At 39.7% G+C, this 16,770-nt stretch overlaps 1 protein-coding gene across 4 annotated transcripts in view; it reads left to right on the plus strand.

Annotated features, from left to right (window-relative positions):
• Positions 1-3,412: 3,412 nt before the first annotated feature.
• sobpa (sine oculis binding protein homolog (Drosophila) a) overlaps positions 3,413-16,770 on the plus strand; it is a 45,927-nt gene continuing 32,569 nt past the window's right edge. For all 4 annotated transcript variants that reach the window (XR_006091719.1, XM_042388901.1, XM_042388902.1 and 1 more), the window contains exon 1: positions 3,413-3,924. Coding sequence is in view for 3 of the 4 variants with exons in the window: in XM_042388901.1 (XP_042244835.1) it covers positions 3,829-3,924 (96 nt within the window). In the remaining variant the exon portion in view is untranslated. The remainder of the gene's footprint in view (positions 3,925-16,770) is intronic.

Genomic DNA, 16,770 nt, shown 5'->3' on the forward strand with positions numbered 1-16,770 from the left:
AAACTCTTGAACAGGATCAAGAACAAAGCATTAGTCCTGGACGTATGCGTATGTATGCACACAAACACACGCACATATACACACACACACACACACACACACACACACACACACACACACACACACGTTGTACACATACTTATGCACGTGGACACAAACACATACACAAGCCACACATTGAAAACCACAAGATTAGGCAAAATCACATTTTTCTATACCTCATATTAGGCTTCCCACTGTTTCATGTTACCTTTTTCTTAGCTTATCAGTCACTGTAACCCTGAAGACACTCTGAAATGTCCTGTTCTACCGCTGGACACAGGTCGATCACATGTCCCTGTTGTGCATCAATGCTCAGCTACTCCTCTCTGTCTCAGCGACTTCCTGTCGACTCCATAACTTTATGCCAGAAATTAGATATTTCGCATTGTTCCCTCCCTGTACAGATGGCATGCTTCTGTCATGCATTGGCATGAACTGTAGTTATTTTGTGTTTTAGTCATTTCAAACTAAAACTAATCTGAAAAGTAAAGATTAAAAAAAATCTAATAGGATAGAATATAGGCCTATCCAGAATCAATTAACATATAGATTATCACTGATATTTTAATAGGGGTATTAATTATCTGAATTATGGAGCTGATTCATCAGGGGAGGTCAAAATTAGAGTGGAAAATAGTTCAAAGGTCAAAAGGGAGAAAATCCCCATTGAAACACAGTCAAGTGGGCTTAATGGGAGCAGGTGGGTTTAAAGGGAACATCAGTGAATTTATGGTTAAAAGACAGAATATTTTATCATACACACATGACATTAAAATAACAACTATATGAAATAAATCTAATAATCTAACCAATATAGCATGAAAAGTATGAATTGATCATGCAGAGAAATAATCAGCCACTCTTTTACATCCACCCTAGACAGTGTCATTTTTTTTTGCTAGCGTCCCCTTTAAACCCACCAGGTAAAAATGTTAATTAAAAAATAAATAAAGATTAACATACACATTTATTATATATTTAACAGTATAATAATATAAACTGCATACAAAAATGTAAACTATACATGCTTATCATGCTTTATGTCATTGCAATGAACCATAATATGCAGCTACTGTATTGATGCAGCATGTGGTCTGTTTGCTAGCATGCTAAAACTCATATTTTGATTTCAAAAGAAACAATATTTCTGATTCAAGTAATATTCTAACATATGTCTTATTCAAAAGACTAATCACTTACATTTTGATAACAAATGAGTACTTACCAAAACAGGAGTAGAAATATGCAAAAAAAAAGAAAAAAAATGTTATCCTCTGAGGGTACCAAAATTACTAAGGTTTTTTTGCAACGTCTTCTGGGATCAGCAGGCACATGTCACACATGTGCTTTGATAACTCAATATTGTCAAATCTGATTGGCTTACAATAAAAAAGTGTCATTTATATAACAAGCAGCTTCATTTGAAGAAACACAGCAAAAAATTATGATGTAGTGGTTGTTTTGACTCAGAAATTGCAAGTGGGCTTATACGGTATATGGCTTAATAGGGACATCTACCTACTGTATATTAATGTATTATATATTGATTCATCCATTCTGAGCATCATCATCATATTTAGTTGTAGTACAAATTTAACCAAAATGAATTAGTTGAGATTACACACCCTTGAATGTGATTTCAACCATCAAATTCAAAAATCCAGTCATTTTCTTTCTTCACACCTCTATAAGCTTTCAGCTGCATTACTGCACAGTTAATCATCAGAAGCATTACAGTTACATTACACCAAACCAAACCACTGCAGCTGGAGGAACAGCTTAATGAGGAAATCTTGTAATGCAGGCGAGATGTGCTGTTTGTTTGCAAGGCAAGAGCAGCACTACAAGTCATCTCACCCTGACCCCGCATCACGGTTCACAGCTCCTGTTCCTGCTGATTTTCCGGCTCAAATGGGTGTCACTATGCCATGAGCAGCATCACCCAGAGCTCTCAGCGGCTTTCCACCTGCCAACTCATTGTCATTTCAGTTAAAGTCAGAGGGCAGTGTGTAGCACACAGTTGGAACAGGTAAATTCATGCCCAAAGCAAAAATCATTTATTAAATGGATAAAATGTGTGATCTGTTTCATAAACCAGTAATGACACTAGTTTGCATCTCATCTAAGTAGCCTCTACATACAACATGCTGTGAGACTGTCACAACATGTAATTTTAACATTTTAAGCATAGGGACAACAGCAAATTAAAACAACCATATACAAATGATGTCTGTATGCATGTGTAGTACACGTGCATGTACATCTGGAGATATATGTAGGCCATAAATGTATATATGTAACTGTGTGTATGGAGTCTTTTGTATGCATATGTTTTTCATGTGAGACAGTGTGTGAAAACATATTTCTTCCCTGGGACAATAAAGACCATCTATCCATCTTTTGTCTTTTAAAACAACTTGAGATTGAAAGAAATATGTTCATGTTAATAAATATTATTGATAAATCCATATTATTGATTTTTTTCTTTTAAGTGTTGGACTGGAGATTCCAATTGTTTGAGGATGTGTTGCAAGTTAAATTAATGCAAAACTGCTTCTTTTTGGCAGTGACTCAGTTGGATCAAGGTGCAAAAAAATTATGTACTGGGGTTTATATTATAATGTCTTTGGTTTGACTATGGACTCATACGACCTTTGTTGTTCTCTTGCAAGTGTCAGATAATGACAAAACTGAACTGTGGGATCCCTGTATGTTTAATAGGATAGATGTTAATAGTCAGTTCTCACCAGACGTGAATGCAAGTATGGTACTAAAAAGGAAACGGACACACCTGTCGGCTTATTTGCACCATTCACATTTTTACAGCGTGGAAAAAAAAGCAAGAAGCAACAGAAAAAGAAGCAACACTCTCAAAATGGAAACTTAATGGTGCAGTCATTACCAAATCAACACACCTAAAAAAAGTGTACTTTGGTTTTGAGAGAAAATGTTGCACCTTCACCTTATTGTGACACACGATTTGTTTTAGACTGCACTTGTCTTGTTTGGACCACGCATTTTCTTTTTCCCAGTTGCCATCGTTATGCATGTGCTCCAGATGCCCCTGACTTACCACTATTATTTTCTCTTTGCAAGATAAAAGAAGCCATGTTTTCATTACTGGAAACTCCACTGACCTACTGAAGTGTCCCTGAGCAAGGCACTACACCTGCACAACTGCTCTGGTTGAGACTGTCAGCTAAATGCAACTTAACACACTGGAACTTCAAGGCTGGTGGCTGTCTCTGAGTTTGCAATGAATGAAGCATTGGAGTCTGTAACTAATAGAAGTACCACATTTCATTATGGCCAACACAAGTAGGTTGTAACACTCCCCTGAAGAACAATGTGGGCACTTGCTGTGTGTGGGCACCTGTTTGCTGCTTGCATACTGTCACCATGAGGGAGCAGCGCTAAGTGGATGTGACTGCTCTGATTGCACTCCATGGGAAAGCGAGAAGAAATAGCCTACCTCTGATCATCAACGCGTCATATAATGTTTCAGTGGACGCCCCTCCCCCTGTCTCGTTTTTTCCCCTCACTCAACCTCTCCTTTGACTCACAGAGGCGGCTCACCACTGGCGCACGGACGGTGGAGGATACGGGCAGAAGATGGCTGACTTAGCCGGGCACCGCAAGCCCTCGGCGGCATCACCAGCGTCACACGGGCCGCTGAAAAGCTGCAAGACATCCGCCGTCTGGCGACTGTAAACAGCTGCCGCTGCCTCTCACCCCCTCATCTCCCCTCCTCACCGCAAATATTGACAGAAGTATCACAGAGAAAACATGGCAGAGATGGAAAAAGAGGGCAGACCTCCGGAAAATAAAAGGAGCCGAAAACCAGCTCACCCAGTGAAAAGGGAAATAAATGAAGAGATGAAGGTAAAAGGGGGTCTGTGCCCAGCTGCATGTGATTACGCGTGGAAACAGAGTGGTTGTGAGGAGCATGCATGTCTGTTGAAGCACTAACCAGGCGTCCTCAGTGAAAATAGATGATACACTCAAGTGCAATTGGTTGCATGATAGTCAAACTTTGATTTATGATTTTTTTTACCCAAGTTCTATTGTCATATGCACGCTGAATGCCAGTCTCAGCAGCGCACCCAGCCAATACCGCTTTGCACAATGGATGCGGCACTCATTCACTGCTACTATTCTTCTAGTAAGTTTTTAATCAATGAAGAACATAGTGTGCGTTCCTGTCGCTACATGTCATATTTTCGCCGTTTGTGTGCCCTGCCTTTCATGGCTTACCCAGAGTTAATGGAAAATCCAGTGCGTCAGTGAAGGCGTCAACAGTGCCTCTACTATTACTATTAATACTATTACACTACGGCGCAACGGAGAGCAGCCAGTCTGTATAATTAGTATAAATCAATGGGGGAACACTCGCCTATCCACGATGCTTTTGCGGGTCCATGTCGACTGAGTGGGTTTGCCTCTGAGTCGAGGTGTGTGTGTTTATGTATGTGTTTATGTATGTGTGTGTGTGTGTGTGTGTTGCCCAGCTGCCCAGAGGCGTGTGATCCAGATGTGCGTCTGTGAGCTTTACGCACTCGACAAGAGCACATTGTCTGCTGTGTTCGGCCTGCACAGCTTTATCCCAATATTCACCCACACGTTGTTTCTATTCGTGTTTTTTTTTCTTTTTTTTTTTTTTTTGCTCGGTGCACACTGTGGTATCTGAGCCCTGAGCTCCGTGCGGTTCATTGTGGAGAAAGAAAGTGTCCCTGGCATGTGTGTGTGTGTGTGTGTGTGTGTGTGTGTGTGTGTGTGTGTGAGGCAGGCTGTGTGTCCGCTTTGTCTACATCTCGTCATTGTTTGTACACATTTGGCTGAAGACACAAATGCACTCAGTGATTTAGCCTCTCTGGATGGATATGCAGGTGATACCTAGAATAATTGTGTAAATGGTGATTTTGGGCTCTTTCAGAAAACGCAAGGGTGCTGGCTCTGTGCGAGTCCTGAAACAACCCTGGGATAAAGCCTTCTTGTATTTAGACCCATCCAAAATACCAGACGCGTTCATGTGTAACAGCTTCCTCTCCTTTACTGTAAAGAGGAAAAAATAATGTTCGTTTTATTGATACAATCTAGATGCTTTGTTTGTGAGTTCAGCTGCCAAAGAAGCATTTATTATTATTATAGAGCAACAAGGAACAGGCGTTAAACTGCAACAATGTTGCATGATAATGTAGCATATTAAAAATCTATTTTTCAGCAGTGTAAGCTACTGGGTTTAGATATTTTCCTTGTGTGCTTCACTTAGTTGATGCATGCCTTCTTTTAGTCTTAATTGCTTGTTAGTTAAAAATGCATTGGAGATCTAGAGAAAGATGAGTTAATTCAGTGAGAGAATCTCTTGTTAAACTGGAAATATTCCTTGATAAAATTAAAAAACATTTGTCACGTTCTTCAGTTTGTGAAGGAATACATTTAACCCATCCTGCTGCTGTCTGGTCCTGATGACAGAGGGAAGACTGACAGGGATGCAGGGGGTGGGGGGGGGGGGGGGGGGGGGGGGGTTGGGGGATGTCAGGCAAGGTATCTTAATTGAGAGATTTGGTCTTTTCTTACGAGGTGAGGAAGCTCCTTGAATAAGTCTCAGAGGAGCATTTAAAATTGAAAAGATATTTACGAGCATCATTTCGGCACAGTGAAGTATTGTCTTGCCACGTTTTAGCATAAGCCCACATTTAATTTAGTCATTTTAGAATAGAATAGAATTCAAATATCAGGCAAATATGGTGATATTTAGAGTCACAGTGTGAAAAATCACATTAGATGTGATTTTTTTTGGATAATTTAACACACTGACCAAGTAATTATATGATGTCAGTCATCAGTCAGAAATTATATTTTGTTTGCAGATGTTGGGACACGGGCCATCTTGTAGGGTTCAGTGAATTGCCACCTCTCATGATATGTTTTGGAGAGCAGACCTGTCAGTTAAACATGTCAGCTGATGAAAGCAGTTTAATTCGTCATCAGTTTAATTTGTAGCTACAGTATGGTAACTGTAATTAACCCTATAACTGCAATCAGTCAAATGATTCAGATTTTTCTGACTTAAAAATGTACCTGACCGAATCAAAATGCCAGTAGCTTGTGGATTTTTTCGATATGTGAATACAAAATGTAAAAAAAATCACCTTCAGTTGATACAGTGTTGTATTGATGGTCTGTAGGGAAAAACAACACTCTCCCATGACAACTCCAGTATCTCCATCAATACCAGAGGAAGCTATACTGAATGGAGCAGCAGATGTGGTTAAGGTGTCAAAACACTTTCAAAGGCTAAACAAGTTCGATTGTAGCTCATTGTGCAACCTTGAATTTCATCTCCCGTTGTGCATATATACACGCACACACACATACACACACACACACACACAAGCTGCAGTCTACAAAGTTAATTTAGGAAACACTGATCCAGAGATAGAAGGTTACACCTGCAATTTAATGTCAGAGCAGAAAATAGGTGTAGCGTCTGTTTCAATACAAATGTTGTTATTGTGACAATTGAGTGGAATCATGCTGAAAAATTACAGATGCATTTGATATGTCATAACATGAGTTGCTTGCAAATCAAACTGTAAACCTGGACCATGCATTACAACCTGCAGATTTGCAAAAAATAATGTTATAGCATGGTTGCATGATGATAGCAGTAAATCCATTAAATGAAGTTTAATGTATTGATTTGCTGTAGAAAACTCTCAAATTTGTCCCTTCCAAGTGTTCAGAACAAAAACACCAAGTTTGTTCCCTTCTCTTTTTTACACTCTCTCATCTTCAATATTTCAGCCTAAAGCTGGAGGAAAAAACACACGCACACACAGACAGACACACAATGTGCCCTTGTGAGGGATCATACTCCTCTGAAAAACCAAACAGGCTGACAGTGTTTCCTTCATCTGGCTGCTTAATGTGTGCCACGGTAAAATAAGCCCCGGTGAGTAATCAAGGAGAAGGAGGAGTGGGCATGGAGGGGATAGGAGAGGCTGGAGAGTGGGGTAAGAAACAGGGGAGAAAGGAATGTATACAGCACTGGGCTGGCTAAGCTGTAAAAACTGTAACCTGAGCGTCTCCGCTGGATCACATATCAAGGAAAGTAGAGGGAAATGAAAGCAGAGGAGAGGGAGAGGCAGAGGAGGAGAGAGGGAGCAGGGGAGTGGAAAAGTGGAGAAGGAGGAAGAGGAGGAGGGATCAGCAAAGGGAAACTTGGCGTGTGGATTCAGGAATTTTATCACGGTGTACTGTGACCTGCTCTGGTTTCTACCCGCAAGGTATCCAATTCCCACCATCATCATTACCACAAGCCCTACTGGCTGTGTCCGGGTCTTACTGGAGGGGAACAAGGGGGAAGACTGTGGTGAACCAGGATTATAAATGTATTTTTATCATTATTTGCTGCTGAAAATATGGTAGAGAAGTGCCAGCTTGTGAGCTGCGTCTGCACTGAAGGTATCAGAAGAGTATTGTCCACTACACCACTAATTATCCTGCAAATTTTAATGTAAACTCACTAGAGGGCAGAGGCTCTCTAAAACCACCATCTTGTCTCAAATTGTGTTCTGACTGATGCTAAGGGGGGAGAGGTGGGTTTGCTCTTGCTGAAGGTTTCCGCTCCTGGTCAGGCACAACAGGAATATTAGAAATGTTATTTTTGGCTGTGTAGTACACCAAGAATATCACCATCATTACAGAGCTCTAACCAATAGTGCACAAGAAAGGCAGCAGAAAAGGAAGAGGCATTTCAAAGCTAATGGCAATTTAGTCTTCATTGTATGTAATCATAAAAGACCACACTATGCACACTCTGTGATGCCTGTTTATGAGGTACACTAAGCTACATTATATCCAGTTTAATCCAGTACTTACATATATGGGGTTGGTCAACATATTTCCACATTATACTGTACAATGAAATTGAACAGAGCCACAAACAGACTTCAGAATGATTATGAAGTTGATTCAATACCTCTGTAAATAGTGTCACCAAAATCTGATTATAATGAGCTTTGTAAATGTACAATTTATTTAAGCCCTGATATATTTAGATCACAGCGGATGAAGGTGTACAGCAACGAATTGGTCACTCAGAGGTGACAGTCTGCTGTCTGCAGCTGTGCCTCATTCCACCAAAATGCTAATTAAGTTTCCATCAGTTTGTTTCAAAAGAATAGATCAGATTCTCTGTGTTGTACTTAGGGACAACTTTGCTTTGAGCTAAATGCTTAAACTTAAACTTAAGCATGACAAAAAGCTCACAATGACAAGCGTAGCATTCTGATGTTTAGCAGGTATAATGTTTACCATGTTCACCATCTTAGTTTAGCTTGTTAGCATACTCATGTTTGCTAATTACCACTAAACACAAAGTATAGCTGAGGGTGATGGGTATGACATTAGTTTTGTGTTTGGTCATAAATTAAATTAATTTACAAAAATGTACACGACAAAATAATAATTTTGACCTGATGGTGGTGCTAGATGAATGGTCAGGGGATCACCAAAGTTATTACAATTCATCATCTGGGCACCATGGATATTTGAATCAAATTTTGTGGTAATCCATCTTGTAGATGTTGAGATATTTCACTGGAAAATGAAAACTTTGAACTGCTGGTGGTGCTATAAGAAAAGTCAGGGGATCACCGAAGTCTTTAGGAATCATCGTCTGGGGACCATGAATGTCTGTACAAAATTTCATGTCAATCTATGCAGTAGTTGTCAAGATATTTCAGTCTGGACCAACAATGCTAGCATGGCTAAAAACAAAAAGACTTTTTGCATTGACTGACCTCACAGATCCTAGAAAGACCATGGTCCCATTGACATCTAAAGGGTTTATCCCTGTGGGGGAAAGTATGTGCTCAGTAAATTTCATAGCTTAGCAAACTTCAAGACCACCTCTTCATTAGATTTGGATATGTATTGTGCACTTGTGGATATATTGGTCTGATAGTGGCATTATATTAAAAAAAATTGTGGAAGTCACCAAAACACAAAACTTTTGCTCCACAAAAGGTCAACAACATCATTAGGCATCATCCATTGCAGGTCATGGTTATCCATTCCAAATTTCATGTAGTTGTCAAGATATTGTGCTTTGGACCAAAGTGTTGTGCACAGATTGATGGACCAACCAACTGAATACACCATTCCAGGGCCATTCATTTTAGCTAGTCATTGCCCACTAAAAATCTTAAATCATAAGTTGCACTTCTAGTTGACCTCTGTTCTGTTAGAGGCTCTCAGAAGCCTCTGGGATGAATAAAGCAGATAAACAGATTTTTTGTTAGGTCTGATGAAAAGACTATACATCCAGTATAACATATAGACATCTGTGGCTGCTGCTGAGCCTCCAACGCCTCTTCCTCCCCAGCTCACCAGATCCAATGTTGGTGCCGCTGCTTTGATGAGCCGCCAACCAGGATTAGATTCCACTCTTAATAATACTCCCACTTTCTCAAAGTAGTAGGGTGACGCAGAGGACAGGATGGTAGGAGGGAATGAGAGACACAGAGAGATGCTGTGTTTTTGTCTCCATGATGTGGTTATTTTACCGCTACATCCGTTTTACTTAGGAGTACATTCAGGTTTGGTTATGCCCCAACTCATTTGTTCAAAAGGAATCCAAGAAGGGTTGAATGGAGGACAACTGGACTTGGTTGTAGATACTTGAAGATGTTTCACCTCTCATCCAAGGGGCTTTTTCAGTTCTAACTGACTAGAACGGAGTCCAAGGTATTTAACCTTTGTGGGGTCATTATCAAGGCCATTGATACCACTTGGTTCGTTAGTGTTCCTGGTTGTTGTAATGACAGTTGTTAGAGTCATTGGAGTCACCTGAGGCCAAGTGTAAACAACAGTCGTCACCAGAGGCCAAATGTGAATTGTTGTTAAGGGATGTTGAGAAAAGGACAGCATTGTAGGTGGGGGATAAGTGGTGTTGACATGTTGAGATGTTGAGAGATGGTTTCTCCAATTTGACATAGATAGCCTCCTTCAATCCTGTTTCAAACCATCTGTCCTCCCTATCGAAAATATGTATGTTGTTGTCCTCGAAAGAGTTTACTTTATTTTTCAGCTGCAGGTAAACTGCTGCGTCTTGGCCTTAGGAATTGGCCCTCCTGTGTTGAGATATGTGTTTGTTTAATGGCTGTTTAGTTTCCCTGATATACAAGTCTGTGTATTCCTCACTGCATTGGATAGCATACCCTAGATTGCTTTTCTTGTGTTCGGGTATGTGGTCTTTGGTGGACCAGTTTCTGTCTTAGCATGTTGCTTGGTTTGAAAATCACAGGGATGCGGTGTTTGTTGAAAATCCTCCAGAGTTTCTCAGATACTCCAGACACGTATGGAATAATGATGTTGTATTTATTCTTCTTTTCTTCATCATCCGCAGTGTTGGTGTTCTTCCTGACTCTTGTGGCTGTTTTCTCAAAGGTCCAGTTGGGGTATCCACAAGCTTTAAGGGCCTCCTTTAGGTGCTCCTTCTCTTGGTACACTATCATCTCGGTGGTGCAGGGTTCTGATAACTCCTAGCTTCTCCTGAATCCCCACCAGTCAGTTAGAACTGAAGAAGCCCTTTGGATGAGGGGCGAAATGTCCTCAAGTATCTACCATCAAGTCCAGTTATCCTTGATTCAAGCCTTCTTGGATAAAATCAGAGCCATCATCAGTGTGGCTTCTGGCTGAATCGCGTCCGTTTCTGTCCACAATTAAAAACAATAAGAAGATAGATCCATGAGTGCTGGTGATTTGTTTGTTTCATCTTTACCACAACCATGCACCCAATACTCTGTTTAAGACTTGGAGCTGTGCACACCGCTGCTTTGTACCAAACCCTCCTTGGATAACCATGACCTGGATCACTGAGAATCTTCACAGACATGTTCAAAAGGAGGATTTTCTCTTGCTGTTGGCGCTAATTGCTGCAGTTGTGCTTGCCAATGGGTGCAGTCTGTCGGGCACTGTCACTTTTTGTTTAATTGTTACATATTGATTATTGTTTGTTAATGGGGAAAGGACTGAAATTGTACCAGAAAACTCAGGAGATTTTCAGCCTCTCAGCTTATTTTGTTTACCTGAATAATTTTAATTCTATTAAGAATCAAGATCTCTTGCGCTCAGTATATTTACCGTTTCTAGTTCATCTGACCGGCATGTATGTAAAATCTGGAAGATCTGGGATATCTTGGTGCCGAAGTCCACACAGAAAGGACAGCAACCAAAATGTCTCCTTAATTTAAAAGAAAAATGCCATTTCATTTATAACTTAAGGCGATGCAAAATACTATGAAAAAACATCCTCATGGAGTGTTCATATGGTTGTGTATATAGCTGTCAGAACCCAACTTTAGCTGTGCTCAGAAAGTGGTACTGAATCTGACTTCCAGGAACCTTCAGGCAGAGCAAGCACTGCTGTCACTCATCATTGTTCAAACAGAAATTTTGTTACATCTGCAAACATGAGCTGTCCTCATTAACAGCCTTCATTGCTTTAGCTACCAATTTAAAATCTTCAATGGAAAAAAACGGAAACTGAAACATTGACAAAAAGCTGAGATGATAAGTGTTTGGATAAGACTTAAATTACTGTAATAATTGCTAAAATTGTTGGCTGATGACACTGTCTAATTTTTCATGTATAGTAGAAACAAAAACTAGCAAATTAGAACTTGCTCGCCTTTTAAAGGTTCTAGATATGTAAAGTTTGCATGCTATACACTAAAATGCTCCTGCAGATACATTCTGTGCATGCATGGTGTTTCTCATCACCGTAACGGTGCTTTGACTTCACCTGTCATTGACTCGAAACAGCGCCCTGCACCTTTACCCATTGACCACCCCACCACAGTGGTATTTCATATCAGACAGATCAATAGCTCCTGTCATTCTTCATTAATAATGCCTTCCCAGCATTTAGACCAAGCCCTCCCACCAAGTGTGGCAAAAATTAACTTCTGCACAGAATAGCAGAAAGTATATGCTCTGTATGAACAAAGCACAACGGTGGCAAAACTGATCCTAGAGCAGCACTACTTCTCTGAGACAGAAATACAACACAATAAATCTCTTTAAAATGCTTAGAAACGGAGCGAATGTGCTGATTAAACAGGAGGAAATCTGCCTCTGTCATTCCTATACTGTGCCACAGTGTCTCAAATATGTGAAGAGATACAGTTGTGGTCAAAAGTTTACATAAAGTTTAAAGAATCTGTATGTCATGACAGTGTTGAATTTCCAATAATATCAACAACTCTTATTTTTCTGTGATGGAATGATTGGAACACATACTTTTTGTCACCGAAAAAAACTCATGCATATTGGTTCTTTTATGGGTCCTCTGAAAATGTCACCAAATCTGCTGGTATACATACAACAATGCTAATATTTGGTCACCTCACATAGATGCTTTTGGTTGCCATCCACAAGCTTCTGGCAAGCTTCTGGTTCAATCTTTGACCACTCCTCAAGATAGAATTGGTGCAGTTCAACTTTCTGACACAGACTTGTTTCTACAGCACAGTCCGCATGTTCTGAATGGGGTTTTAGTCAGAACTTTGGGAAGGCCATTCTAAAACATTAATTCTAGCCTGATTTAGCCCTTCCTTTACCACTTTTGATGTGTGTTGGGATCATTGTCCTGTTGGAACACCCACCTGTGTCCTAGACCCAACCTTCTGGCTGTCGATGTTAGGTTTTCCTGAAAAATTTGGAAGTAATCCTCCTTCTTCATTATTCTATTTACTTTCTGTAAAGCATTCGTTCCACAAGCAGCAAAACAGCCCCCAGAGCACCACAATACAACCACTACCATGCTTGACGGTAGGTATGGTGTTCTTGGGGTTAAATGCCTCACCTTTTCTTCTCCAAAAATATTTCTGGTCATTGTGGCCAAATAACTCAATTTTTGTTTCATCTGATGACAGAACTTTCTTCCAGAAGGCCATTTCTTTATCCATGTGATCAGCAGCAAACGTCAGTCTAGAGCAAGGGCTCCCTTCTTGCACAGCAGCCTCTCAGCCCATGGCAATGTAAAACACGCTTGACTGTGGACACTGACACCTGTGTTCTTGGTTGACTCTTGACCATCCTGACCAGTTTCCTTTCAGCAGCAGGTGATAGCTTGCGTTTTCTTCCTGATCGTGGCAGCGACACAACTGTGCCATGCACTTTATACTTGCACAGTGGATCCTGGGATCTGTAGCTACTTTGAAATGGCTCCAAGTGACTTTCTTGACTTGTTCAAGTCAATGATCCGCTTTTTCAGATCAGTGCTGAGCTCCTTAGACTTTCCCATTGTAGCGTTTGTGGCTGAGTGTGATAAGTGTATCAAAAAAGCTCTATTTAAATGTGCTGAGAGAAGTCACCAGCTGTAGTTAGTCATAATCACTCACAGGAAGTTAAAAGGCCATGCCACAAAGGAAATTTGACTCACACAACTTTCTACATCACCAAAATTGATAATCCAAGTTGCTTTATGTATATTTCTGACCCAGTCAGTTTGTCATATTTGCAGAAGACAAGAGATAAAGATAAGATAAGATAAATTTATAAAGGAACTAAAATGCAAGAATGTTTTTTTGTGACAAAGAAATATGTGTTCCAATCATTTCATCACGGAAAAATAGGAGTTGTAGAAATCATTGGAAACCAAGATTGCCATGACAGACTGTACTTCTGCCTCAGTCTAAACAAGTGCGTGTGTGTGTGTGTGTGTGTGTGGGTTCTGCCCCACTTGTATTATTGTAATATCAGTGTAAGCAATATCCAAACTGTGCTTTGTGTTGATGCTCTGTCAATTGAATTTGTGTCAAGTAATTGAGTCAGTGGACCAACCTGTTGTTTGAAGGATCTAGACAGGGACAGTCCACACTCAGTGTCCACCAGCTCATATTGTATTAGCATGTATGATGAGCCATTCAAACCATTGCTTTCTTTTTTTTTCTTTTAGTGGTGCACAAGGCTGTGAAAATACACCAGTTTTATCAGTCTAAATCTCACTGTGGGGCTCCTTTACCTCGACTGAGACCTTGTAGATTCACTTTATTTGCCGCAAATTAAATTCTGGCTACAGATGCGGTCACTTTTCCACCCACAGGAAATCACCAATCAATACTTCAGAAGTGCCTCCAGCAGTGAGTGAACACTCTCTCCAGAGAAATTTGGACTCTACAAAGTTGTTCTCTTTCTCCTTTTAGTATGAAACACTGGACACGAACCTGCTGTTTACAATGTGCTGAGGTTGTTTCACCTTACACAGATACAGGCTGTTCAAAGTTCAAATAGTTTGCAAACTTGTTCTGCCAACATATGAAGTTACCCAGAGCAGCTTTAAATTGAATGTGTATGCTAAATCTTTTATTCAGTGTGACATCTCATCCTTCTCCCTTACTGTCGAACCTGACATCCTGTTTTCTGTGAAAGTATGGAAGAGATGTGTTTGTTAAGACATCATTTGCTTGGATGCTTCTATGTGTTGTTCTGGAGGGAAGTTACAATTAATGTATTTTGTTGTTTAATTTGGAGGACTTGTTGCAATTATCAGATATTGAGAAAGCAAGTAAAGGATAATTACTATAAGTAACTATCCTTTACATTTATTGTCATGTTTCTGTTATGTTCATTATGTTTTATGAACACGTAACAGTTAGACTTGACACCCCAGCATCTTTGCTTTAATGAAACTACTACTACTCTGTCACCTTATTTAGCATGTATAAGCAGTATATGAACATTTAATAAATGGTTGATAACACATTGTAATGTAGTTATAAGCAGATATAAGGACAATTTTAAGAGTTTATTAATGTAAGTATGTTTTAACAATATAACATCTCCTATAAAGACATAATATATTATTACAACTGTATTTTACTATATTCTTATTCATTATCAGTTTAGATACCAGACTTCATTTATTGATGCCTACAGAGGTTTTTACAGGAATTACATTAATAAATACTTATATCTTATATATATAGTGTGTTATAAACCATTTATTAGCTATTTATGTACTGCTTATAAATGTGAAATAGGGGGACGTAAAGTAAATTGTTACTGAGATTCTACAGTGGTGACAAGAAGGAAATCTTTGAGGGAGGTTAGTCTACAATCTGAATTTGCTTTTTGCCCTTTTCCTCTCAGAACGCAGTCATGTTGGCAGTTTAAAGTCAACGTCAGACAACAATTGTACATACTGCACTGCTGATGTGTGTGTCTATATTTTGCTGTCAAATTTGGATCAGCTAAGAGTCAGATGTGCTGGGTGGCACTGAACCACTCCGACATGATCACTTCGGTTTTAACATATCGACAGGAGCTGTTTGTAATTTACATTTAACTGCTGAGATGAGATTGACTGACGGCTGCTGCCATGATGAGATAATGTACAGAGCAAAGTGGGACTGGCTGTAAAATAATGAACTGACTCGTGTCTTGTCAATTTGATGCCGAGGAAGTCCACCAATGGCAAGACTAGGCGGTTCATCTCTGTGACAACATACAGCACATTGCTGCACGGTGAGAGCATTTGTCCTTGCAAGCCTGTAATATGATTCTACAAGCTGTTGCTGTGCGTTAATTGACAGGCACGTCCCATATCTAAGGCTAGATTGGTCCATATTTGAGCTTGAGGTGTTTATCATTATATCGGAATTTTTTTTTTATCATAAATTGTGAAAATGTTATTCACTAGAAACAAAAATGGTGAAAAAAAATCTCTTCAGAGCAGTGAGGACCAGTGTTCCCTTTAAGCCGATAGTTAAGTGACCTGTGACTAATATTTTATCACACAGATATACAGACGTACTGCTGTAGTTTGTTTCCAGAAAGAACAGTTTCATGTACATTTTAGAGTCAAACGATAGCTGAAGCTTTTACCGTAGTTTAGGGTTCAGTGAATCGATGCATGTGGGAATATTCCAGCTGAGGGGTGTATGGTAATAATGGGCCATGTGCATTAGCAGGGTTATGGTTTTTGTTTTCAGTACAGTTATTTGGTGTGTTGTGAGAGGCTATCTGGAGGAAATATTTTAATGTTTCACCTGCATGGAGTTGCATTTATTTTCATATACTGTATCTGCGCTAACTGCCTGTGTAGCACTTTGCATTGCTGTGCTGCTGGAGAAAGTTGGGATATTACTGCCATGCCTGAATGCATGAAGGTCAATAACATGGTACAATGCTATTCAAGCAACTGTGGTACATGACAGCTAATATTTATTGGACAATGATGTTTTCTTAACTTAAGTGTTATTTACTGTATAGTGACAGTTGTGATACTATTTAACTCCATTAGTGTTTTTACTGAGTTGTGATTGGTTCTTTACAATGACGGACTAGTGTACTGAAATACACTCTTGTTATCAGTCTTGTAATGTATCTACTTTGATATTTAATTAGTTGAATATTGAAAACTACTTAAAGGAATAGTTCATCATTTTGGGAAGCATGCATATTTACTTTCTTGTCGAGAGTAAGATGAGGACATTGATATCACTCTTGTGTCTATAAGCTAAATATGAAGCTAGAGCCAACAGGCAATTAGCTTAGCTTAGCATAAAGACTGGAAACAGAATGAAACAGCATATAGCTCATAAATGAGTTCATTAGTGAGCTTTGGAGGTGCTGGTAGGCGTATTTTTTACCTTTGGGCAGAGCTTTGGGCCAGTCTTTATGCTAAGCAAGGCTAACTGCCTCCTGGCTCCAGCT

This window comes from Thunnus maccoyii, chromosome 16 (genome assembly GCF_910596095.1).
Source record: "Thunnus maccoyii chromosome 16, fThuMac1.1, whole genome shotgun sequence".
NCBI classification, from domain to species: Eukaryota; Metazoa; Chordata; class Actinopteri; order Scombriformes; family Scombridae; genus Thunnus; species Thunnus maccoyii.